Source organism: Protopterus annectens, chromosome 12.part0 (genome assembly GCF_019279795.1).
Source record: "Protopterus annectens isolate FY-2018-M chromosome 12.part0, PAN1.0, whole genome shotgun sequence".
Taxonomy (NCBI): Eukaryota; Metazoa; Chordata; order Ceratodontiformes; family Protopteridae; genus Protopterus; species Protopterus annectens.
In genome coordinates, this window is record NC_056746.1 from 860348266 (window position 1) to 860375882 (window position 27617).

Consider the following 27617-nt stretch of genomic DNA (forward strand, 5'->3'; position numbering starts at 1 on the left):
TTTCGCGCTTTACTGCACGATGACATCAGCAGGGCAGCCAGTCAGAATGGAGCTCACTGCACGCACATGTATTTCCGGCCAGTGCTTTTCGAGCAGGAAGCGTTATTCAAAGCAGGAGGATTCTTTCGAGCGGGAAGCGTTATTCAAAGCAGGAGGATTCATTCAAGCATTATGTTGAATGCAGGAGGATTTTCGAGGGAAGCGTTATTCAAACATTATGTTGAAGTGGGAGGATGTACGAGGGAAGCGTTATTCAAAGCGGGAGGATTCAATTCAAGCGTTATGTTGGTGTTGGTCTCAAGGGTCTTGCAACCGAGGGTTGGTGAGTAATAGAGTGTGTGTGTGTGTGTGTGACCAAGAGTTGGTGAGTAATAGAGTGTGTGTGTGTGTGACCGAGGGTTGGTGAGTAATAGAGTGTGTGTGTGTGTGTGACCGAGGGTTGGTGAGTAATAGAGTGTGTGTGTGTGACCGAGGGTTGGTGAGTAATAGTGTGTGTGTGTGTGTGTGACCGAGGGTTGGTGAGTAATAGAGTGTGTGTGTGTGACCGAGGGTTGGTGAGTAATAGACTGTGTGTGTGTGTGTGTGTGTGTGTGTAAATGCCCCAGGTGGGATGTACTGGTGATTACTCATGGAGGTGTGGTAGGGAATACCTCAGGCTTGAACCCTGTACCTTGTATGCAGGTGTTAAAGACCTGAATTCCCTACCCACCACCATTTGTAAAAAAAATTGCAGATTTTTGCCTCATATTTGATCTGATCAATATCTGTATCGTATCTGTGGTTTTTAAATACTGCAGTGCTTGAAATTTGATGGTGCAGTGGTAGCAACATAGCATTGATGCCTCACAGCTGTAGGTTCTTGGGTTTGGTTCTTGGCTGGGGTGCCTTCTTTGTGGGGGGGGTCTGTATCTTTTCCCTGTGTTTATGTGGGTTTGCTTTTGTTGGCTGGGGTGCCTTCTTTGTGGGGGGGGGGTCTGTATCTTCTCCCTGTGTTTGTGTGGGTTTGCGTTTGTGTCCTCCCATGTTACAAAGACATGTCTGCATTATTTTTTCCTGGGCCTCTGCTGAGAATTGTGGGGTTTTTTTGTTCCAAGTCAGACTGTCCTGATTAACAAATTGACAGGCATTTAAATTTCAGACTTCAGGTTTCTGAATGTTTACTTCCTTACATATTTGATGGTGCAGTGGCAGTATTGTTGCCTCACAGCTGTAGGTTTTCTGGTTTGATTCTTGGCTGGGGTGCCTTCTGTGTGGAGTCTGCATCTTATCCCTGTGTTTGTGACATAGTAAAACAACTTTTTATTCTAGCAATAAATATATACTAACACAACCTTTTTTATAGCAATTTTTTAAGTTTATGACTATTTGAAATTTGTCCTTATTTTTGGGACTGTAATACCCTGTTATTGGCTTTGTCCAGGTTTTTTGTGCTAAGGTTAACAGCTATGGCAAGAACTGAATTCACTGTATATGTTTGAGGGCTGTATTCCCTCATTACTGGGTTTGTCCAGGTCTTTTGTGCTAAGAGGTTGACAGCTATGGTGAGAACTGAATTCATTAAATGATAGCCATTTAAGTTTCAGTCTTCCTCTCTTTCACAAAGCAGGTGATTTGGCATAGTGGTATGTTGTTCTGACTATTTTGCACAGTGACCTTGGCAGTAAAATGTATGATGGTAACACAGCATTTTATTCTAGCAGCTTTCCAAGATTATACAAGCAATGTTTAATGTGTTCCTGTTTTTTGCCCTTTTGACCCACCCCAATAAATTTGGCTTTTTCCAGACTTCTTGTGCTGCGAAGTTGAGATGTAGTTGAGTATTGCGTAGATTTTACAAGGAACTGAGAGCTGCAGGGGAATAGAAGTTTAGTGCTGATAATGCTAAGTTGGCTCACATTGCTAGTAGCACAAAATGTTGTGTACTTGCTTTTAATGCAGAAGGTTGTTGGTTCTACTCCCATAAGGGGTGAATGCTGCTGTACTGAAAGTTAAGACACTAACTACGAGCCTGTTATCAGTTTGCCATCCATTTCCTATTGCAATATTACTAGCTTATTATTAATGTAATTTAGGCAATTTATTCCTCAGGGGCATCAGACACTATTTTTCGGTGAAGTCATGAAATATAAAGGTGATTGCTAGCAGCAACCTCTTCATTAGTTAGATTTATTTAATGTGGAATTATTTAGATGACTTTTTTTACTACTTCAGAGATTGTGCATATTATTTTCTGATAATGGTGGACTGCAGAAGTTTGACTAGACTTTTATGATGGAAATGTTCTGAATTGGGCAGTTTTGTTTCATTGTGTACTGGAAAAATGTTCAAAGCAATAGGAAGGAGTATCAAAGAGCACATGTATGTTTCATATGCAAGGGGCCTATGATTTAAAAGCAGCCCAGAATTAATTTTTATCTGCCACGGGTAAAATGTATTTTTCTTTGAATGTGGGTTTTAATGTTGTTTCAATGAATGTGAGTTTCAAGGGCAGAGAAGTTTTAATGCCAAGTTTGTTTAGCAGATGTCTTAGTGTTTGTGCTGTAAAATGCAAAATAAAACTTTCAAATGAAGTTCAAATCATCATAGAAGTAAATCAGTATGCACATTAGTGTTTATGGTAAATGGAGTGAAATAGCAAAGTAATGGATCATTGGAATGGCTGCAGGGGAGGCTCCATTCGACCATGGTTTTGTGAGGGGAAGGCGGCAAACTTAGACAGCCCCAGCTGAACTATACCTCCCAACTGTCCAGATTTTCAAAGAATTAATAGATTTTTGCTTCTTATTTTTGGTTTGTTCCTCAATTTGTGGTTTTCTGGCAAATGATTTAGGAATTAAGTCACTAAATAATGACACACTAGTTTCAGACTTTATAACCTTCAGAAAAATGCATGCTAAAATAAGACCTGTTCTATCAACTGTCCCAGTTTATACAAGAGCAATTTTTAGTACTGTTTATATGTTCCCTCAATATATTTGGCCTTGTCCAGATTTATTGCATTAACAGGTTGAGAGGTACATGCAAATTGCTTTATAGAATTAGGCATAGCCAAACCTCAACTGTCCCTGATTTTGGCTCAAAATGTTGCTCTTCCCCTAATGATCCCTCCACAAAATAGCAATTTTGGAAGAAAACATAGAGGGTTTGCTTTACTTTTATAAATAACTGTTATGATAAGAGTTATACATTACTTTTATTTCAGAAATGCATGTAGATTCTCTAATTTTGTCAGCTGCTTTAAGTTAACTGTGCTCATATTAAATTGGTGTCCCTCCTTTGACAGGTTCCCAGCTGTATTGTCTGGCAATTTTAAATTTTTGCATCACATTTTTGGTCCATTTTTCATAAAATTGCAGTTTTCTGGCAAATTAGTGGCAAATTGTTAAAGACTGAAGTTAGAAAATAATGCAGACATTTCAGTTTCAGATTTCATACCTTTCAGAAAATTCGTACTGATGCAAGACCTACTACTATTCTGTTATCTTTCTAAGTTTATAAGAGCAATATTTAAAAAAAAATGTCCTTATTTTTGGGCCTTTGCCTCAGTTTTATTTATGAGTTTGTTGCTGTAAGAGGTTGAGAGGTCGTGTGTTTGTGTGTGTGTGTGTGTGTGTGTGTGTGTGTGTGTGTGTGTGTGTGTGTGTGTGTTTGTGTGGTAGGTAGCATACCTCTCAACTGTCCAAATTTGGCAGAATGTCCAGATTTTTGCCCCATATTTTTTGTCTGTTCCTCATAAATTTTGTGATTTTCTAGAAAATCATTGAAGGCTGAAGTTGCTAAATAATGACAGACATTTGAGCTTCAGACTTCATGTCCTTTAGAAAAATTCATACTAGCACAAATCCTGTTATTCTAGCAACTTTCTAAGTTCACGAGAACATTATTTAATATCTGTCCCTGTTTATTTTAGGCTTTGTCCATATTTCTTGCACTAAGAGGTAGGTAGGGGTGTGTGTGTGAATGAAACATCCTAGTTAGTGGTAGCAGGTGGTTAGTAATTTACTCAAGCTCAAAACCTGTGCTTTAGTTACAGAAAACAAAAGCATAAAGTCTCTACCCCAACTACCATGCTGCATTTTTCAAAGAACTGACATTTCGGGTTAATTTTCAATTCAAGGAACCGAGTTTGAGTGAATTTATATTATATTACTGAAGAGGCATTACAGCGAATGCCTCTTCATCGACACTAAAAGAGCAAACCGTGAATTATGAGAATGGCCGTAGCTTGGCTGGGGAGGGGGGTAGCAGTTTGAGAGCTGTCAGTACAAATTTGAAAATCCTAGCTACACCCCTGATACTAATCAAGTTACTCAAGACAAATTGGTGCTGAGCATTGTCAAATCAGGCTACAGACTCTCTTATACTGCCCTCCCAAAGCTGACTGGCATTCCTACTGTTCCACCCAATCAACTAAAAGAAACTCTGAACCAAGTAGGTCTACTTTTACAGCAAGGCTCCATAGAAGAAGTATTTCCCCAGAAATGCCAAGGGTTATTATTCAAGACTCTTTGATGTTCCAAGAAAAGAAGAAACATGGAGGCTTACACTACATTTGGAAAAATTAAAAAAGATGTCTTCTAGTCCCAAAATTCAAAATGCTTACTTTGCAAAAGCTGCTAGCTATACTTGCTCCAAAAGCCTACATGGTTACATTGGATCAAAAATATCCTTACCTTCGCATTCCCATCGCAAGATCTTACAGGAAGCATCTACAGTATGCTTCAAAGCAGGTAGAAATCATTATAAATTTTCTATTCTGCCATTTGGCTTATCTACTGTACCCAGAGTATTTTAAGGGCATTCAGATCTACCCTTACCTAGACAACTGCCTGATCAAAGAAGACTGTGGAGGAGCTTCTCTCAGACCTACAACAAACTATGACCATTTTCTCCTTTCTAGGTTACACCCTATACCAGAAAAAAATCAGATCTCTCCCCATCCTGAAAACTAGCCTTTCTGGGGCCTTGCTGGATGCAGACCTGCAAAGAGCTTAATTACTACAGGAAAAGATATATTTTCAAACCATCTACTACAGATCTCGTCTCCCCCTCAATTCAATTCCAGCACGGGATGTTCTCAGACTTCTGGGATACATGGCTTCATGTATCTTAATGACTCATTTAGCCAGGCTTCACATGAAGAAAGTCCAGTGGTGCATAAAAAATGTTTAATCAGCACAGTCAACCCTTCAGCCAAGAAGTTCCACTCCTTCCCTGTCTAAAAAGAGAATTTTAGTGATGGATCTCTGCTTGCATTCAGAACCAGGGGGGTACCCTTCAGGATCCCTCACCCAAACCAGATTCTGCCCACGGATGCCTCAGACTTGGCTTGGGGAGCACACTCCAACAGCCTCCAAGCTTAAGGAAAATTGGAACATTTTCAGAAAAAAACACATACATCCAAAGGAAATGATGGCTGTTTTCAAGAGCATCTCTGATTTCAAGGAAACCTGGAAATCAGGGACTCTGCTTATGAAGAAAGACAACATCATGGTGATATGGTACATAAACAAGCAGGGAGGCAAACTTTCCTATCTTCTGTGCCACCTAACCATGCCCTTATGGGACACAGTACTGGACTTGGACTTTTATCTTCTAGCCCAAAACCTGCAGGGGAAAACAACTCTCTTGCAGTTCATCTCAGCAGTTCAGAAGTGAATTCTCATGAATGGATTGTGTATTCAAACTTTGGGAAGAGAGATTAGATAAGTAATTCACAAAGAAATGATGAGAGGAATATATGTATGACTCCAAAATATGCAAAAGAATTCTAGAAGCTTTAGGATCCTTGCTTGGAAATGTTTACATAGGTATTTTTATACCCCAAGTAGACTCCAAAGAATATTTCCTAAGGTAGATAGCAAATATTGGGGGTGTGACGGGGAAGAAAGAGATAATTGAGAACATATTTGTGGGAGTGTAATGAGTCGGCAGACTTTAAAAATTACCTGCCGACTGTTCTATCAGAAATACTGGGTAAACAAATTGGTATAACTAAGGAAATTATTATTTTTTTGAGCTATGATAAGAATTGGAATTGCCTAGACATAGTAAGACCATGCTGAATCTTATGGTGGCTGCTAAAAAAGCAATTACTAGAAAATGGAAATCAGAGTCTAAACCAGCTGTACTAGAAGTAATGAATATAGTAATATAGACAAAAAAACTGGAAATGGGATCTTTAGAAAAGGGTAGGAGCAAATTGCATAGAAAAACATGGGAACTGTGGAAACAATACATGCAGAACAATGTTTTGTTGCAGGAATGAGGTTTAACTGAAAATAACTGGATATATTATAAGTGATGTATAATGCTTGCAACTAAAATATGTCAATATGGTTTGTTTTCATCTATATAAATGTATGACTGTCTATGCCATACGTGATAATTTAATAAAAATACTTCTTGTTGTTTTAATAAAAAAGTAATGTATTCAAACTAATCTGTCTTACTTGGGGAGTTCCAGAAGTAGACCTTTTTACTTCACATCAAAACTACCAGCTACAAAAATGTTGCACAATGGCCAAATGTCCAAAGACCTAGAGGACAGATGTCTTCTTCTTTCCATGGACAGGTCTGTTTCTGCATGCATTCCCTCCCCTACCTTTCAACCCCAAGGAATGAAGGGCCAGAGATGATCCTAACTACACCCTTATGGCTGAGGCAACATTATTTCCCTCTCCTGCACAGCCTGAGCAGGAAAAAAACATGGTTGCTTCCTCAACATGTGGATCTTCCGACACAAAACAGGGGTCCCATCATACACCCCAACCTCACCACCTTGAGACTGACATCATGATAAATCCACTAACTGATTTTCAATGCCTCTTTTTGGATAAGGATTTAGTGAACATTTTAAAAGAAGCTAGAAAACCTAGCACCAGAAAGTCTTACATTTCAAAATGGAAAAGGTTTCCTGTTTGGTTCCAACAATAAATTATCTCCTCGAGGTTAGCAGAGATCAACCATGTGCTTGCTTAACTTTCTCATTTATTCAAATCTATTTTTTTCTTATTCGTCTATTAAAAATTGATATTCCTTAAGAGTGTTATTCACCTGAGGACTGACAGAAGAGTTCCCTCTGTTCCTTGGGATCTGAAGTTCAATGCTGGTAAAACTTTCTTTACCCTCTTTCAGGCCTGCTGCTACAGCTCGCATTTAGTTTCTCTCCTGGGAAATAGCTTTTTAGTGGTTATCACCTCAGCTAGATGGGTTTTAGAACTCCAAGCACTCATGTTCACTGAACCATTCCTTGTTTTTCTCTAGGACAGGGTTATTGTCAGGGCTAACCCCTGTTTCATGCCTAAGGTGGTTTCTGAATTTACCCTTAATCAGTACATTTACTTTTCTGCATTCTTTCCTCATCCTCAAAATAGGGAAGAATGTATCCTTCATTTACTTGATGTTCACAGACGGCTCAGAATCTGTGTTAACAGGACCAAGGCAGATAGAACATCAAACCAGCTTTTTGTACCTTATGCTAGTAATACATTGGAAAATCCTATCTAAGTGTATTTCTAACTGTATTGCCTTTTGTTACAAACATCAGGGAAAGAAAATTCCACTACATATCAAACTCATTCCACCAGAGCTACTGCTACCACAAGTGCCTTTCTTAGAGGGGTTCCCACCAGCAAAATTTTAGAGGCTGACACTTGGTCCTCTGTCCACACATTTACCAAACACTATAATCTATCCATTTTCTCCAAATCCACAGATGGATTTGCTTCTGCAGTCTCGCAGGGCTTTCTAGCTTCTACTAAAATCTCCTTTCTTTCTCCCAGCCTCCTACCTTCTCAGCTTTGGGAATCCTCCCATATGGTTATTACTACAACAGTGAAACACGATGAGCATAGTGCAGTTGTGTCTCCTTTCCATAAATGTACTTGTCCGAGTGTCTTCATACCCTCCGTCATAGTTTCAAGTTGGGGTAGGCATCCCCTTCGCTTTCCCTTCCCAGTGCCCCTCTCTCTCTCTTTCTCATTAAGTCTTTAGGGTTCCTTCCCTTGCACACCAGGAATCTTTGGGTACCTTATGCTCCATGTTTGGAGCTTCACCCTGGGGGGGGGGGGCTCCTCTTTTTATTGGAGCCAAAAAAGACCTGTAAGATGGCATTGGCCAACAACCCTTATACCCAGATGTCCTGACATCAGGTGCAGGGTGTCCACCAACCCAGAAAGAGAGATTTAAATGTCTGGTACTCAGGCTGGCTAAGGACTACCACAGCCCATATGGTTATTTCTGCAACAGTGAAGACACTCAGACATCTGCATTTATGGTAAGTAGATACAACTGGACTTTCTTAAGGGTGAAGATTCGTGCACTCATGTGACCCTAGCTTGTAACCTAGTAAAAGGCAGTGTGAGGATAGTGACCTGTGTCCACATGACACTCAAGTTGAGGTGAGGGAATGTTAAAAAAAAAAATATATATATATATATATATATATATATATATATATATATATATATATATAAATGAAAAAATAGATTTTCCTGCTCTTGGCACCTGCAGTGGAAGCCCCATGCTTTACCCCCTCCTACAGCTCTGTTCTCTCACCTGCATTCAGAGAAGCAGTGATCTTGCTCCATTTTAGAGTTCATCCCTGTCTCTGATTTTCCTCCTTGCCTTTCTTTACCCATTGTGTTCCACTAGTAGATAAAGGTACATATTTTTCATGCACTATTGCTCTTTTAGTTTTAGGATTTCAGTCTGTTTTATTCTTTATTTGTACTGTCATCTGGCTGAACCTAGTTTTTTTTTGTGTGTACAGATTTGCTAATGCCCTGCTTTCCTTTCTATTATCATAGTCTGTGTGGTGTATTCATATCAGTTGCTTACCAGGTAGCCCAAACAGCATGCAACCCTTCTTCTGCAAAATGTGAAAAAGCGCTACTTCTCGTAATGTGGAATAAATAGGCAAAGCGTGAAACACCACTACTCATAACATGGATCAAGTAAGCAAACTGTGGAACACTTGTTAAATCCTTTAGCTAGAAAGCTCACATCATGGTTAATAAGTGTTTCTTCATAGTTATAAGACGTTATTGTGGTAAATTAACGAGTCAATATTACCATGAATATTTGTTAAAAAAATTCTTAACAATGAATGTGTCACAGACCCTTTCAATACAGAATAGCATGGAACTTGGAATTTGTAAGACAGACTGAAAAACATTCCCATTCTGTGAGATGTTTCCCCATCACATATACTTGGAGTCATATTCCAGTTTGGGCAGAGAAGTGTAGCATAAAGAGGGTGCTGATACATAGCACTTAATGAAAAAGTTAATGAATTTCCCTGTTGTCCTGGGCAAATTATCCCTAATAATTATAACTATCACCTGAAGTCTTTCTAGAAAATAGGTTGTAGGCCTATCAGTCTTAACGTAGTGAAAAGTACCACACCTATTCATAAGCTGAAAAATATATTCCAACAAATTGCCCTTAAAATGGGTTGATTTATGCATGAGTAATACATATAGTATACTGCAGTGCTTCATCACAACAGTCATTAAAATGTACAGTATTAAGTGAAAAAAAAGTTTTTTTTTTCATTTTAATGATTGTTTTGCCTCACTGACTCTTAACTGTATGCAATTTAACAGACTGAGTAAGACCACTACAGGTACTGTATTTAAATGCTACTGTTTCATGTAGTTACTAACATTGCTCTTGGAGGGAGAACAGATATCTAGCTAACTGTTCAGGATAGTACTTATTGATTCAGTGGCAGCTACAATCATATAGATATGCCTAATAATTTTGATCTGAGACTTTACTTTTTGTTGTTTGCCCATATGTAGGAGTAGAGTCCATAGTTCAATCTTCTGACACAGGTTATTGTCTTCCTTTCCTGTTTATTTGTTAATATAATACTAGGTTAATAGTTTGTTATGAATTTGAATGCTTGTGAGAAAAAACAAACACCATAAAAATGGTTTCCTAGTTGAACGGAGAGCCTGCCCTGGGGGATGACCAGGTACCTGACTGTCCAGACAATGTTTGCTGGGCTAGCAAAAGTGACAACAGCATAGACTGTGTGGTAGAGCGTGGAGCGGTCCTAGATTCACTCCTCAGACAAGGGTCAGTATTTTCCTTTCCTGGTCAGCCAATAAAAAGGAATGCATTAATGGCTGTCGTGCTTCACTGACTATTTTACTTATCTTTTAGTAGTTTAACAGCTGGTATGGAGATCACTACTGGTACAGTACTGTGTTTAACACTTACTATTAAGTGAAGTATCAGTAAGTCATAAAATTCATTTAAGCGTAAAAATAGTGGGCGTTTAGTTTTTTACCTATTTGTTGACCAGGTAAGCCCACTGAGAAAATTGTCCATTTTCAGGAAGATAATAAACTCACGAACCAACAGTATGAATCCCTATGCTTCATTATATTGTGTTCTTAGCTGTATTTCAGTTGCACCTTATTGTATTGTCTTTTTTATTGATGTGTCTCATAGTTTTTTATAGTTCATGAATTTTAAATCTTACTATATTAGAATCAGATATTTACTCATTGTACATTAGTCTACATTATAGCAGTTATAAAGCTTTTAGTAGTATATTTATTCGATTATATGTATTGAGATAGTATTATATAGTACTTATCATCCATTGTATTGTAAGTAGCTATACATTATATATATACATATATATTTTAAGATACATTATATTTTTTTATATATTTTTATACATTTATATTGTTATAAATCTATATTACAAATACATATATAGTTCCCATACATTACATACATTATGTTTTTATGACAGGTGTTTTTAAGAAATAATCAAATTAATTTTGGCGCCAAAAGTGAGTATTAATATGAGTTGCAGAAGTGAAATGATGGTTCTGAGGAAGTCTGGAGAGGAACAGATGAAAGCGCTTAACCCTCATTGTTGGAATTATTTTACTTTGTGAATGTCAGTGTATCGTGTTTCGTGTATCGTATCACAAGTGGATGTGCTTATTGGAATAAACTTTGTTATATTCAAACATAACATCGGACATTCTGTGCTTGGATAGATTGTGCCACTTTGAATCATGTTCATCATATTCACGTAATTGGTTCTTGTTCTGGTCGAGCTTCAAGTGCTGAGTTCGGATCTTTGATTACCATTTTCAGGAAGAACCCAGGAGTCAGGCATCTCATTAACTGCTTAGAGCTTTAGCCTTCTGAATTAACCAACAGATTGCTCTGCCTTACTGGCACTCCACCTAATGTACTTTAACAGATGGGGTGGGGACTGTTTCTGGTAAAGGAATGTGTTTAAACAGTTACGGTTAAGTGAGGTGTCACTAAGGTATGGCAGTCACTAAAAATTATTGTCATTCCTTATTGCCTATCACCAGCTTTATCTTAAGACAGTGTGTGTGTGTGTGTGTGTGTGTGTGTGTGTGTGTGTGTGTGTGTGTGTGTGTGTGTGTGTGTGTGTGTGTGTGTGTGTGTGTGTGTGTGTGTTTGTGGCCGATTGTTGGCTATGTTCGGAGATTCAGGTAGCTTTGTAGTTTATACGGGTTTTGGCAAGCTAGAAATGTGGTTTGTAGGTATGGGTAGGTAGGTGAGAGTGTGTCTCTGTGTGTAAGTGTTGAAAGTGGTGATTTTTGTAAATGTTGTGTGTGTGTTTTTAGTGGGATAAGTGTGACAGTGTGCAGTGGGAGTGTAGGGTGCGTAACAGTAGGTTTGTTGTTTTTTTTCATGTTAGTATAACCTTGGAGTTGGTATATATAAGTAGTGAGGGTGTGGAGGGTGCAGTGCCCCGCCCCACATGGGGGGTACAGGGGAGCTTGCCCCCCCCTACTTAAACATATAGTAGTGTTTTGTGTTTTTGTTTTTTGTTTTTACGTCGGGGGAGGGTTGGGTCTTTATTTGTGGGGGGGTTATTTTTGATATTTTGAAAGTCAGTGTTTTGGTTTTTCATTTTTGTGGATGTTCACTATTCTGGTCTCGAGATACTGAAATTCAATATTTCAGTATCTCGAGATTCAGAAGTGGACCTATATATATATATATATATATATACACACACACACACACACACACACACACACACACACACACACACACACAATGTCTCATACCGATCTCAATCTGGCTGGCTACAGAAAGTGTGAGAAAGTGCTTGTGCATGCTTTAAACAGGAATGATTTAGGGAGATTGGGGGACTATAACTGCATTGAGCTGGGTTGGGTTGGAATGCAGGGGTAAGTTGATATAGACTTATAATATAGATGAGCTGCAAGGGGGTGGAGTGTCTAATTTTTTAGGCTGAGATATACAGATATCCCGGACAGGCTTTACTGCAGCACAGGGTATAATTTGTTTCACTTGGCATGTGTTACTGAAGCCTGAAGTTTAGATCTTTAATGTTGTAAGGCTTAGGAAGGCTTCCTATGGAGAAAAAGTATTTTGCACAGCCATCCCACTATATAGTGAGCCTAATGTGCACCCTGTATCTTTTTTTCTTCTTCCCTTATTTTTGTGAAAAACATCACAGTTCAAGGCTTTCCATGCTTCTCAGAGTCTTGATTAAAAGACACAGGGTAAGCTCAGTACTGGTTATAGCAGACAAGCTAAAGGGGAAACCAATTCAAAAAGCCAATAAATCCAGCCAGTGGAAGTCTGAGATTCAGAGCCTGTAATCACTGTTCTCTCATCACTATGACTGTGCTACTGGTCTAAGGCCCCAAGTTGGCTAGAAATTCAGGGTTTTTAACTTTTACAGTGGGGGCAGGGGTACCTCAAATTACCATTGCAACCAAGAGGTAGCAGCAGGGAGAGCAGTACTTAATGTAACATTGGAGGGGGTGGAGAGAGTGTAGTAGGGTAACAATCAAACAACTAGCACTTCAAAGCCTGTACTAAAAAAAAAAGAAAATCTCAAAGTGATACACACAATGGCTACAAACACACACACACACACACACACACAGGTGTTATCCTTAAAACAAAAAGGTATACTTAAAAGTTTAAGTGCTTTCATCCAGCAATCAGCTGGACTTCAGAAACAATTAAACTCCACTATCCATCCAAATTAAACTAGAAATTTACGTAACTAAGTTAATTACTTGAGAAAAAACAACAATAGTAATGTCTTTCAGCTTACAGGGGTCGCCACAGTGGAACTCCAGTCCGCTAATGATTGGCAGTGGATTTTTACAGTGCCAAGGTGCCAGCCTGACGCCCAACCTTCAAAGAAGGCACATCCATTCACACACGCACCTACCAACTATTTAATATTACAAAATATAAACTTGAATCCTCCTGAATCAATGAAAATTGCACATGCTAAGATGTTAAATATGTTGAAAATAATCAAACGAAATTTAAAGTGAAAATGAACATACTGTTAACCATACTATATATACCACTGTGCCCATATTTAAAAAAAACTTTACCTGAAATGCAAATGTTTTTAATATGAAATAGATCTATATAATAGACAGATGACCTGTCTTCCCATTGTAAAGTATTACTGCCTAAAGTTCTTACTGTGTGAAATTGTTATTATTATTAAAGCCTGGCTGGACCGATAAATACAACCAGTTTTAGGCACCAATGAACCCTGCAGTTCCTGGGCCCCCCCTGATCCAGGGAGGTCCCCAAGCATAGCAATTTACCTTATTTTGATATTTTGTTACATATTTATCCAACCAACAAATTCTAGTACAGCAGTCTTGTGTCCGAAGAAACCAGGTGGGTAATAACTCATAGTATGGAAATACCTAAGGATTATTACCACTTCTCCTTTAAATTTCTGCAATATCTTTAGTTGTAGTAAGTGTCTTGTCAGGTAGCAGAATTTATAATTTCATTAAATGTTTTACCAGAGACATAGTGCCCTTAACTTAGTGAAATCCTGCTGGTAGGCATTATCTCCACTAAAACTAACACCATAGCCACCTTTAGGTACTTAGCAATAATCGTGGCTGCAGGGGACCCCCTAATCACTTTGACTGTGAGGAGTTTCTGCAACAGCTGCTGCTGGCTGGGCAAAAATGAGGAGAAAAAAATGATCTTTCATTCTCTAATTATTTACTTTATCTTAAACAGGGTTGTGATATGAGCCTATTTGGATAAAGCCAGTACTCGGTGAATTAACATGACTGAGGTAAGCCCTTGACATTGACAGTCCAAAGTAACCACTCTCAGTACTAAAATGGGATTTTAAGAAAAGCAGATGATCCTGATCTTCAAGGTTTTCTCTTTCAGGGAAGTTTATAAAAATTGTCACAACACCAGATGCTATAGATTTCGACTTCTCAAGATTTCTTGGCAAAGCCATAAATAATGGCAGAATAAAGCCTTAAACTCAGATCACTTTTTAAATATTACTCTATTAACTTTTTAAATGAATGAGTAACACATTTTGCAACAACATGCATTTTTTAGACTATAAGAAGTATAAAACTCTAACATCTGGCTTTATCAACTGATAGTAATCCTGAATGATTTACCAGCAAATCAAAAAGTTTAAGAGGAGCTATTCAAAACATAAGGCAAAATCGGGCAAAAACTGACAGATTAGGGACAGTCACATGTATGTTTTATCCTGAGAGTCAATTATCTGGTGTGACAGTACTAGTGTCACACAATGTATTACTGTTTGCTGAAATCAGTGTAAAACTAGCATTACTATGGCTTATGCTTCTGTGTGGGGGGTTTAAAGTGTAAGGGTAATAACCTGACTATAATTTATTTCACCTTCTAGTACAAACATCATCAACATTGCCATTATGCTTGTGGGGGAGCATGGCTGCACTGTATTTAAAAGTTATAAGTTGTCTAGAATTTCTTTCACTTACCTTTATAAAAAAAAATGTTACACATGATAGGTGTCTATCACTGGAGGTTTCTCAGGAAGCAGATGTGTGTGAAAGCAACTATTCACTTCCACAGTGGCTTGGTGGGTAGCATTGCCATTTCACAGTGCTTTACTCTGAGTTCTTGGCTGTGGCTTTCTCGGTGTGGATTCTGAATGCCCTCCTTTTCTGTGTGTATGACTGGCTGTGTGCTCAGGTTTCCTCCAGTACCTCAAAGACATGAAGTAGGTGAATTGGCATTACTTCAGTCTCCGTGAAGATGAACATGCAGTGTTTGTGTGTGTGTGTGTGTGTGTGTGTGTGTGTGTGTGTGTGTGTGTGTGTGTGTGTGTGTGTGTGTGTGTGTGTGTGTGTGTGTGTGTGTGAGTGTGTGTGTGCGTGTGTGCGTGTGTGCGTGTGTGTGTGTGTGAGAAAAAGCATCACTGATTTTTTTTACCTGTACACACACAATTATGCTGGGTACATAACTCTTCTGGGTAGCAGTAAAAAAATTAGTCATAAAATACATTAAAGAACATTCAAACCTTTTGAGTTTCTAGGAGTCTGGTGGCCCCCACACCTCAGACTATATAAACAGATTCTGACAGGTCTATATTCGATTGTCAAAATCTTCTTTCATCAAAGGCTTATTCATCGACCCCTATCTATCAAAACTAACTTCAGCAAATATCAAACTTTTTTACAGGGTAAGTTACCAATTGGCCAACACCACATCTTTGCCCTTTTCCCCACCATGGTGCGAACTTGGAGTTGGTATATATAGTTTGGGGGTGTGGAAGGCACAGTCCTCCACATTGGGGAGTGTGGGGGATGAAGCCCCCCACTTGGGTGGGTTTGATTTAGTGAGATGTGTGTTTTGGTGGGGTAATGGTCAATTGGTCACTTACCCTGTAAAAAATTTCGATGTTTGCTAAAGTTAATTTCGATGGATAGGGGTCAATGAATAAGACATCAATGAAAGAAAATTTTGATGGTGTAATATAGACCCTGATTATGACATTATATAGTTGCGGCTTCTGTCTTGAATCCCACCTATTCTAAACTCATCCATGCTCAGAAGTGTGTACAGAAGTTGTTGCCTCTTGTGTGTGTGGAGGGGGGCACTGGGGAAGGTGTGGTCATTCTTCTTTAATTTGCCAAACAATCACTCCTCAGATATGCACACAGGAGGTCATTATAGCCTGTGTTGGGACTGGATATAGTGTTGTCATTTTTTTTTTTTTTTTTTTTTACTTTTCTCACACATCTCAGAGGTGTGCAGAGAAGGTTATTATAGCTTGTGTAGGGCCAGTGTACTGTCTATGAGCAACATGTTGTAGTATATTACTGTAATCATTATTTTTTTCCTTTTCTCAAAATCACACATCAGACAGGTGTAAAGGTGGCTACCTTTGGGGAGTAGAGGTAGGAGTGAGAGGTGAGGAAGCATGCTATGTATATGTATAACAGCAGTCATTTGAAATGCATGGCTGTGACCATTTGAACCTCTGCTTTCATCCCAGTCTAACACCAGAGAGATGCACAGACTGTCAATGTCTTTTTCTTTGGGGGGTAGGCAGTATTCCCAGACAGCACTTATGTATCCTCTCAAACTTTTGTCTTGTTAGTTTATTTTGAGATATTTTAACAAATTTGAATATTAAGCCTTGAGCACAACTCATGTTTTCCTTGAAAGAAAAAAAAATAAGACAAACTATTTTCCTACCCATGATTTTTTGCTCAGGATACCACTGGCTCAAAAGGTTGAGAAAATGCTCTAAAATGAGCCTCAGTGCATCTAAAACCCTTTGGCTTTTGCTAAAGAGTAAGGAAAAATATGAGAAAAGGAAGGACAATAATAATGTGCATGGTGTGGAGAGCCCAGTATGCAGAGAAGTGTGAGGGGGATCACTGGATAAGTGCGAAGTTGAAACAGTAGACAGTGGGGTGACATGGAGCCCTTGGGCTAGGGAACCATTTCACCTAAGGCCAGTGCTGTATATATGGTTATTGTAATGTATTATCATTGCAAACAAATGCCAGTCACTGAAGGTTTCTCTGTAAAATGTGCCAATGTAGTGCAGTACACAGGCCTGTCATAAAGTAAGAGCATTGAAGCAACGGTTCAGTCTGTGCATATTACACCTAAAACTTTGCAGCATGAACTAAAAGGCTGCTCAAGAGGAGAGACAGTGACTGGGTGATACTTAGACTGGAATTATCAGGGTCCCCCAATTTGTCACTTGCTGGGGTCCTCCAAAATGTTAACACTGGCCCTGTATACCCTGTCACTTAAACCAGGGAATTTGATGGCATCTAAACATAACTGTCAGACCAATTCTTTATATTTCAAGACTGCATCCCAAGGACTCCCCTAACATTGACTGATAACTGTTTATAAAATAAAAAAATATATTTCTTTTAATTGACGTATAACATTGCATGTCTATACAAAGCATTTCTACTGTCTTTTCTCTTAATATCATACATGCGCTCCAGAATATGCTTGCACATCTGTATATCCATCTTGCCCACAGAGACAGTTGTCAGGGTAAATAATCACACATATTTTGAATCAAACCTTCCCAGATGGGGTATGATTCTATTGTAAGAACTCAGTGTAGAGTAAGGACTGTCATTTACAAATACCATCTACAACAACTGCATTTAGACAATAGAGCACTATGCTTTACATTTTAGGTACATTTTTCGCCTTGCTCAATTGTATTCCTGAAGTTTCTATTCCTACTGTAAATAATTGTGGGTCCTCTGCCTAATTGTGTTGTCAGATCATGTACACCAGTTTGTGAAAGATGTTATCACATTACCATCTGTGATACATGGTATAAAAAAGTAGTTTTGTCCATCGTTGTCCAATTAATGGGGGTATTGGTGTAATTAGAATTCACCAGAATATATGAATGTATTTTACATTTGGATGCCACTAAATTCCCTGGTTTAAATGACAGGTGTAACAGCTAATGGCTGTGTGCACACTGCTGAAAGAATTTTTGTTTGTTTGTATTTTTTGCAAGAACAAAATACGGTCTGCTGCTTGTCTGTAATCATTTTATTTTTGAACAGTATAAATGTAGTCCAGTTTGACTCTCGTGTTCTGCTGATCATTGGGCTGATCAATGCAGTCTTCATCCAGTCATCCATCTATCCATTCACAGTCTCTCTTTCTCATGTTTTGCACACGGAGTTGTTGTGTCACTGGTCAGTGATCATGGGAAAGTAACATACATCACTGTGATCTTCACTCTTTAATTAGCACTAATCTCTCTTATCTTCAAGTGAGAGGTGAAAGCCAAACATAGGCAAGAGGAAATTTTTTCCCACTGTCCTATATGGCACCAATATCATTTAGTGCCATATCTGTATATGGATGTTAGAGCACACATGTTCTTGCTCTGAAGTAAACAGTTAGTTGACCTGATTAGTGATACCACTGATACCATGATATCATATGGTATAGTATTTTCATGTGGTTGCTGCAGTACCTTAGCATCTAGAGGCTGTATTAATATGGCCATGCAAAACAATTGTCATAAAGAAGCAGCATGCAGTGTTATCTTCTGCATTTTTTGACAAACATTATTGTTTGATAAGTGGCAATAAGAGGTAATCACCAATTCTAAGCAAGAGCAGTATTTCTCTTTATTTTATATGACTGCACAGAGCATTCAGTGCAATGTTTAAATGTTGATGTGAAAAATTATCTTGTAAAAAACAATAATCATGAGAAAACAGCATCCAACATTATGTTTTGATTTGGTGACCAGGACTGTTCTCTTCTATCCTATACGTGCCTGTACGTTAACACTACAGGGCAGACATTTATATTAGATATTGTACAGTTATTTGCTGTAGGGCATTTACTCCAGGCTAATCTGACTTAGGCAAAATGTCACTCCTCTCTTATCTCCAGAATAATCCAACTCTCGGTTATACATTAAACTTCACCCCCCCCCCCCAATATCCCCTCTGCCTTTTCTCTCTCCCTTACATAAAGCTAAGATGTCTCTCCTCTTCTTTCCACACATTCTCACCTTACCACCCCTAACATTTACTCTCTCATCTCCCCTAATCATACCTCCTCACCTCCTCTCCTTTCACTCTTCATCCCCTACATCATCTTCATCCTATTTTTGCCTTTTCTACTTTCACCTAAAAAGTACAGTTCTATACACTCTACGGTGGTCTAACCAAGTCTCGTGAATGTTGCTATAAGAATGCACTATCCAGCTCTGAAATGAATCTGCCTTATTTATAACCTTTCTACTGTTCAATTGTAACTATTCTACTGCCTCTAGCAGCAATCACCGTGTTTGTCTGTTTTTTTTTTACCTGTTCATGTGCTCACAATTATCACCTGATGTAATTTTGCAGTTTCATGTGAATTTTATTATGGATTTTTACAATGTGACTGCTCACTACTTGTAGTTGAGGAGCTTTTCTCCCTGTGTCTCCAATGAAAAAGGGCTTGTTTACCTAAGTGGACTAACCCAGCAATTAAAAGCAGTAAGTGAATAAATAAGAAACCGCGGTGGTGGTGCTGCAGTAGCGTTGTCGCCTCACAGTAAGATGCTGTCCGGTTCGATTCTCAGCTAGAGCGTCTTCTGCGTGGAGACATCCGTGAATGGGTGTACCTTCGTTGAAGGTTGTGCATCAGGCCTGGCAAGCTGGTACGTAAAAATCAACTGCCAATCATTAGCGGACCGGAGTTCCGCTGTGGCGACCCCTAACCGGGAAAAGCCGAAAGACACAAACAAACAAAGTGAATAAATAAGACGTTTTCCCACAGACATATTTCTTCTAGCTAGGATATGGGAATACGGAAAGGTGTGGAGTTTTATTATTCCACCTTGCCTTCAGATGCACACAACATGTTTTACTTATAGTAAGGAGAGAGCTACTGTGGGAAACCCAGTAACAAGAACCATGACTTGAGCACTGAAAAACAGAGGTAGCAGTGTGTTTGTTGTCTTGCAATGAAAATGGCCTTATTATTGCAAGCTAGTCAATAAACTGAGAACTATTTCCATACAAGTTTTAACATCTATAAAACAGAAGTAATCAAATGACAGTGCCTATAAACTCTTAGTTATAAAACTGGAATTTATGTAGTAACTTCACAAATAGTTAACTTTCTATGCCTAAAGCTGGAGTTCTAAATGTCCTGTTGCCATACATAGACATAATTGAGACAAATATTAATTAGATTAATTTTATTAATTCATGTTTGCATGGATTGTTTAATGTAGCCATTTACAGGATTGTATTTTCTCATCAAAATTAAAATGTTCAGTTTCAAAACAATTCCTGTGTTCCTCTAATAGTGATCATAAGCAATAGTATATCATAACTCCATTACACCCACATATAACACTACAGTTGCATAACAAACCAGAATATTTGGCATTTTCATATGTTTGTTTTTGTATGTTGTTGCAGTGACAGATTGAAAGCCATGCAGATTGAGTTGTTAAATTTAACTGGATTGTTAGCATACCTCATATATGTATTCCATAGTACCAGAATACAAAAGTGACCGCCCCCTTTCAATCTATCTTGCTGTTTTAAAAATAGCGACTCTTCACTAAAACTTACTTTTTAGTTAGGTAAAACTTAAGTTACCTACTTTCACATCTAACTCCTCTAGTGTATACTGCAGTGTTTAGGATAAACCATTTTTTTTCATCTTACCTTTAAGCATCTATTGCAAGACCACCAGTTATTGGACAGCCCACATTCTGCCTCTCAGTAGTCATCTTGGGATTAGTGCTTCTGTTTTCTCCTGCTGAGAGGAGTGCAGTTACATTATTTCCTGGAGACTGCTGATCACCAGAAAGCTTAATAACTGCTTTATAGGTGACAGCTTGGAATCTGTGTTTATATTCTGATCCTGGTGAGAGTAGGAGCAGAGTGCATTGATTCCTGACTCTTTCTGGTTGGAGAGTGAGTGTCTACACTTAACGTACCTGATTGGTCTGGTTACTATTCAAGGCATCTTCCAGAAAAAGGCTAGAAGCCTGCAGACCCTTGCATCATCTGGGACAAGACTGTGGATCACCGAACAGGCCGTGGCCTGCTTGTCTTCTTGGGATTGGTGCTAACATTTTGCTTCTGGTGAGAGAAGAAGCAAATGAGGATTGTATCCCAACAGAGTGAAGCTGTGGTGAGACCAGCATTAGTAGTAGCCAGGTAGTAGCCATTCATGCGACTCCCCTCTTTTCATCATTCTTGACAAGCTAATTCTTTATTTTTCAGTAAGTACTGCTTGATTTCTTTCTAACTTCAGAATATCTGCCTAAATACTTCATCCTTAAATTTTCAGGGTCTCCGTTTTGGTTTCCCCTCAAGTGCTTGGCAGTGCTCTGTACAGATTCAGACACCATGAGTAACATTTTTCCTGTAAAAGGAAAATATAAGGAAACAGCTCCAGTACTTAGTAATAATAACCATCCCTCCTGGCATGTCTAAAGGTCAGTTCCCTGTGCTTTCTCCTATTAACCTGGTGAACTTGGGCATTCTGAGGCAGTGTAGCAACTGCCTCATGTACACAGACGACCCTCTCCTCTTACTTCCCAACACTCAGACTTGTCAGAGATGCACTTATATATCCAAATTGGAAGCCATGCACTGTCAAGCCAAGACTGGAATAGCTGGTCAAGAGGAGAAGGTCAACACCAGCACCACACCACATGCCACACATAGCCCAACTGAACAACCCACCATCACAGCTCTCACATAAAAACACAAATGACACACCCACCTTCACGAAGGATCTCAATAGAAAGAGACCTCCAAGGCAGAAATGCACTCAACCACCACAACAGAGCACAAACCACAAGACACACAGCTCAATTACACAGTGGGCACCTCAACCTAAGCCCCTAAGGCAAAACAGCTTGCCCAAAACACTAATCATAGGTGACTCGATAGTGAGGCACACAGATGCCCCACTCACTAGGTTGAATAAGGAAAAGGTAACAGTCAGCTGTCTATCAGGTGCCAGAGTCCGACACATAACACACGCACTCAGGTCACTCCACAACAACTACAAGAATAACTCTGTCACTGTCCATGTGGGTGTGAATGACCTGAGATACACCTCCCTGGATTACATGAGAAGAGACATGGAGGAGCTCTTGGATTATGTGGCCTAGGCAGGTATGATCCCAGTCCTGAGCAGCATCCTACTGTCACCCAGAATGATACCGCAGTACAAGCAAAAAATGAATGACTTCAACAACTGGCAAAGTTTCTGGTGTCATTCTAAGGGGACCCAGTATCTGTCTGCTTGGGATGACATAATTTACAGACCTTGATGCTTTGCCAGAGATGGCCTGCATCTGTCACCCCTGGATTTCCGGATACTGGCTAAGGCTCTTGCCACCCCTATAGTGTCTTTTTTAAGCGATGTTCCAAAGACCAAATTACCACCATAACAGCTATAAATAAATGCAATCTGAGGCTCATGCTGCTCATTGCTAGAAGTCTAAATCTTGAGGTGCACTTACTCAAAGCACTCCACAAAATGGAGAACATCGACATTTGTGCTGTAACGAAGACCTGCCTTAAAGCAGCAGAAAGCACCCCTGTACTACCAGGCTGTAACTCATTCCACACCTTTTTGCCCCAGAACATGGACCGAAGCTCCAAAGGTGGTGGTGTCTCCATATTCATAAAGGATATGCATACCTCCAGACTAGTAGCCCAGCATAACGCATCTGAGATACTTCAGGTATAACTAACATTGGGTAAGACGGTGATTCATGTCATAGCCTGCTACAGGTCCCCAACCATGTTCCCAAGACTCTCACTCCACGTTCCTAAGCAGCCTGGAAACTATTAGGGGCCAACCCAACACTCTCATACTAGGTGACTTCAACTACTCCTCCATCAACTGGGAAAACTACTCATGCACCAACAAACTGGCTCAACGCTTCCTGGAATTCATCAATTCCAATGCCTTGGACCAGCTCATTCTTACCCCCAGTAGAGGAAGCAACATCCTTGGCCTGGTTATTACTAACATGGGCAACCGTTACTCCATGCCAATAGTCAATTCCTCCCTGGTTAGATCCGACCACAAACTAATCACCATGGAAATCCACATCTCACCCACACCCCTCCACAAAGGAAACCACCATGAAAAACTTCTCCTGAGATGACTTTGGGCTCCTAAAAACAGAGGTGGCTAACTTCACGGCACCGATGTCAATGGAAAATAGATGTATGACCACCAAATCATACACCAATGCACTGTACAAATGTGTACATAAATGCATGGAACTAGCCATACCCAACAGAACCAAGACATTCTCCTCCAAAAAAAAGGAAGCCAATCTGGTGTCCCCTGCCATTAATAAACTCTACAACAGAAGGAAGAAACTGTTGCAGAAAAAGATGAAGTCCCAAGACTGGAAAAACTCCCTTATTAGCCTCAACAAAAAGTTGAGATCCCTCATCAAAACCTCTAAAGCCAGCTATGAAGGCAGATTTGTGGCAGACACTAAAAACAACCACAAAGCCTTCTATAGTTATATGAAGAATCTCCGTGGCAATACCTAGGTTTGTTCTGAGTTACTGCACAATGGTACCTCCTATAGCCAACATACTGGCCGACAGATTCAGTGCCAACTTTACTCCTCCCCCCCAAGGACCAATCACAATACCAGAGGAATGCCAGGCACCCAGCATTACTGCAACACAGGTCAGAGCTGCATTGTCCAAGGCCAGGAATACAGCTTCCATGGGACCCGACAATATCCCTGGATGTGTTCTACATGAACTACAACGTGAACTGGCACCATGTTTGCGTGCTCTGTTCAATCACAGGCTCACCTCAGGCTTTGTCCCTACCGAATGGCACACTGCTACAGTCATCCCTCTCCGTAAAGGGGGAGCGAATACAGATCCCGGAAATTATCACCCCATTAGCCTGATGAGTCTGATATGTAAAGCTATGGAGCACATCATCATGGACCTAATTAACAAGGATATAGGGAATCTCCAAACTCTAGATCCTACTCAGTTTGGTTTTGTGAAAGGTAGATCATGCCTGCTCAACCTGGTTGACATCTTTGAGTCAGTCACCAGAGCTGTGGATGAGGGCAAGGCAGTTCATATAGCCTACCATGATCTGGCCAAGCCAAATGATACCATTCCCCACTCAGGAATTATTGATAAACTCACCAAACTAGGCATCAACCCCTATATTACTTGGTTGGATGCAAATTGGCTCACAGAACCCACAGTGTGAAAGTAGTGGACTCCAAGTCAGACTGCTGACCAGTCACGAGTGGAGTCCCACAGGATCTGTCCTGTTTGGCATCTACTTCTCAGAAGTCCAGGCCAACACAGATTGACTCTGGCTGACCAGGTTCACAGATGACGGCAAGCTGGGAGCTATTATTACCTCCCCAAGTGATATAAACATCCTACAGAAAGGCCTCACTGAGACCAATGACTGGTGTCAAAACCATGGCCTTAAGCTTAATGCCAAAAAATGCATCATCATCCCCTTTGGGAAAAACTCAGTTCCCACTAATTACCACATCAATGGGAGCCCACTAAACACTGAACACAGGCTGACAGCAACCTCTCCTTTGACCACCACATTGTCACTGTGGTCAGAAAGTCCTTCTATGTGGCACATCTCATTACTAAGGGTTTTGCATCCAGGAAGAAAAAGGTCATCATCTATCTCTACTCTTCCCTCATTAGGCCAATCATTGAGCATAATGCCCCATTTGGCATGTACCTCACTAGACACATGCAACAGCTGGAAAGGCCACAAAAGTACCTCACAAAGAGGATCCTGGGTGTTAAACACATGTCCTGTATGGTATTGTCTACTAAGAGGCGATCCCTGCTTGACTTACAAAGCCATGTCTGACCCAGCTCTGTTAGAAATGCTACATCTAAAGAAATCCCAATCCCTCCACACCACACGCTCCAGAGACCTCAACCTCATTACCACAATCAACAGAACATGCTGGGGGGACAGATTCATAACCCAGAGACTGCCCATGCTCTGGAATAGATTTCCCATACATGTCAAGCAGAGCACCTCACTGGGCCTCTTCAAGAGAAATCTTGATGAGTGGATAGGAAATAGAAAGTTCACCCCGGGATCACTCCAGTGGCTCTACTTGATAGAGGCACTGGGAACTAACGTCAGGCAGCACAATGCCAGGGCACTTCTATGGGCTAGGCTTGTAAAGGATCCAGGGCCATTAGCCTAGTACACACCTATGAACCTATGAACCCATATGTACAGGAGCGGCCATGACTGATGAACTGGAATATTTGCATGACAAGTGGGAAGTCAGTGAATCAGCCTAAAAGCAAATGTGTGACTGTGATAAGACAGCTGAGACAGTAAAGCAGCTGGAGCTGATGGGGAATCGTTTAACTTGAAGTAACAGACAAGGCAAGAAAGTGCCATTTAAGGTTGTGTGGTATGTTGGAAGGTGAGGAAAAATGGATGATGGAAGTTGATGAAAAATAGATCTTAATACCAGGCATAAGTCTCTCCAGAATGCAACATCTGTACATCTGTACTCTTTTAGGTTGAGCTGCATGAGGTACAGAGAGCACATGTACAAAACATACATACTTGTCACCAAAATAATTAGCAGTATTTCCCACATTTGCACAGTTGTGTTGATTTTTTTTTTTTTTGAGATTTTTGAAGTGGGACATCTGCTTAATAAGATTATATCTACTCATTGCAAAACAAGGAGCCTTAACCTAAACTTCCTTGATTTTACAAAGTGATTTTACAAAGATTTGCAGGTTCAAAAATTATTCATGAACATCTGTTTGTGGAATAAAACCGTACAGCATTCCGGGATCTAATCTTTATAAGTGCACATTCGAATTAATGCTCACAATTTAAGTACATCTGAAAAAATTACTTGGTACATGCTAAATTCTAAAAATTTACAGAAGAGAATTTTCCTCAGAGTGTGGTTGTTCTGGTGTGTACTGTCTGTTTATTTATATATATATATATATATATATATATATATATATATATATATATATATATATATATTGCATCAGAGTTCTACCTTGAAAGACTAATGTGTTTTTTGTTGTTTTGCCTCTACATATTTCTCACACTGCAGGTCCGTCACTTCATCCTATCTGTAAATGGGATGCATGTTATACACCTTGACTATCAGACTGTTAGTAACCTCATTGTGGCCGGACCTCGAACATTGGTCATGGAAGTGATGGAAGCAGTTGAGTAACATGGAGAGACTTCTGGATTTCTGGAAAATCTGGACTGTTCATAAGACTGAGAGCCTGTCCTCGCTTGCCACATCCAAATGCTAGTCATTTTGAGTTACTCTGTGCAGGACAACAGTTGTTACTTGGCACATTCACTTTAACAACACTTAAAATATTTATAAAGTATACTGCTTGAGTGGATGCCCAAGTGATATTGATACTAGAGCTTCTATTTTTCTAGGTCTTTACACAGGACTGATATCACTGGTCATAAAAGAGAAGCACAACAAAGTCTTGGGGTAGAGTGTTCTTGAAGTCCTTCATGTTTGACTGCTGTTCAAGCAATGTGTGAATATTTATGAAACTACTCTATTCTTTTTTTCCTAAGTGGAAAAAAGATGGACAGGACATTAGGCTTCAAATGGTATTGTATAGCAGACCTGACAAGTTGTACAATCTTCAGAATAAGCTGAAAGAAAAATCAATGTATTCAACAGACAGTATATACAGAAATGTCCATGTGGTTGAAATGCTGACATTTTATTAACTGTAGCTGGTACTACAAGGTATTTTTTCCATTGAAATTTCATTTCATAATGCATTAAATTTTCAACTGCACAGTGAATCAGCAACTAACCTAAAACAAAGGAAACTGTCCTGAGTAAAATATATTGTGATGCCTTCTTGAAAACAAGAAAAACTTTCAGACACAAGCAAACTGTTAAAGTTGGAAACAATGGAGCTGGCAGCAGTAAATGAATCTTTAAAAACTGTTTTAATGTGAGCGCTTTCGGCTCGGACCTTTCCAAGCCTTCTTCAGACAAAACAGTGAACATAATTAAACAGTCATTTAAATACCCATGTCAATTAAAACATTAATTAATATTTAAAGCAGAATGCTTAAAAATCAGTCTACATTTGACTTAATCTAAGGCATATAAACAGTACAATAGAGAACGAGTAAACTCTAAATATAAATATAAATATAAATATAATCTACTCAATATACTTAGTGGGGTTACTTCTAAAAAGTGAGAAATAGTAAGCATTATATTACTTATAAAATTTCCAATGAACTCTAAATTTAAAAATACTACATTAAAAAGTTATAATAAACTATATGTAAGAAAGTTATCTGTTCAGAGACAGTAAATTCAATACACATTTAATCGAAAGTGCCTCATTTAAACCTGGAAACACTTGGGCATTGGTGAGAATTTGCCATTTAAGCTCATCTATCTCTAACTTTAACTGCCAAGGGCCACCTCTAATATCACGTTCTTTTTTGCAAAATGATGAATTTAAAAAAATGTGTTGGATTAAATACAATGTGCTTAGCTAGAGCATTGTTCAAATCTTTGTTATTAATAGCATAACAATGCTCATATATTCTTTGCTTAAATTTACGCTCCATTTTACTAATATAAAACGCTTCGCAGGTTTGGCATATAGCTGCGTAGGTTACTGCCTTGGTCTCACAATTAAATCTAGAATTAAGATGGTAAGTGAAACCATTAATTACACAACTGTTAGCCACTAAAATGTTTTTAAATTGAGCGCAAC

The 27617-nt window shown here is 39.3% G+C and overlaps 1 protein-coding gene across 1 annotated transcript in view; it reads left to right on the forward strand.

Annotated features, from left to right (window-relative positions):
• LOC122816842 (DEP domain-containing mTOR-interacting protein-like) overlaps positions 1-26836 on the forward strand; it is a 699106-nt gene extending 672270 nt beyond the window's left edge. Inside the window, exon 9 of the mRNA XM_044089901.1 lies at positions 25949-26836. Coding sequence (XP_043945836.1) covers positions 25949-26074 — 126 coding nt within the window. The 3' untranslated portion in view covers positions 26075-26836. The remainder of the gene's footprint in view (positions 1-25948) is intronic.
• Positions 26837-27617: the final 781 nt, after the last annotated feature.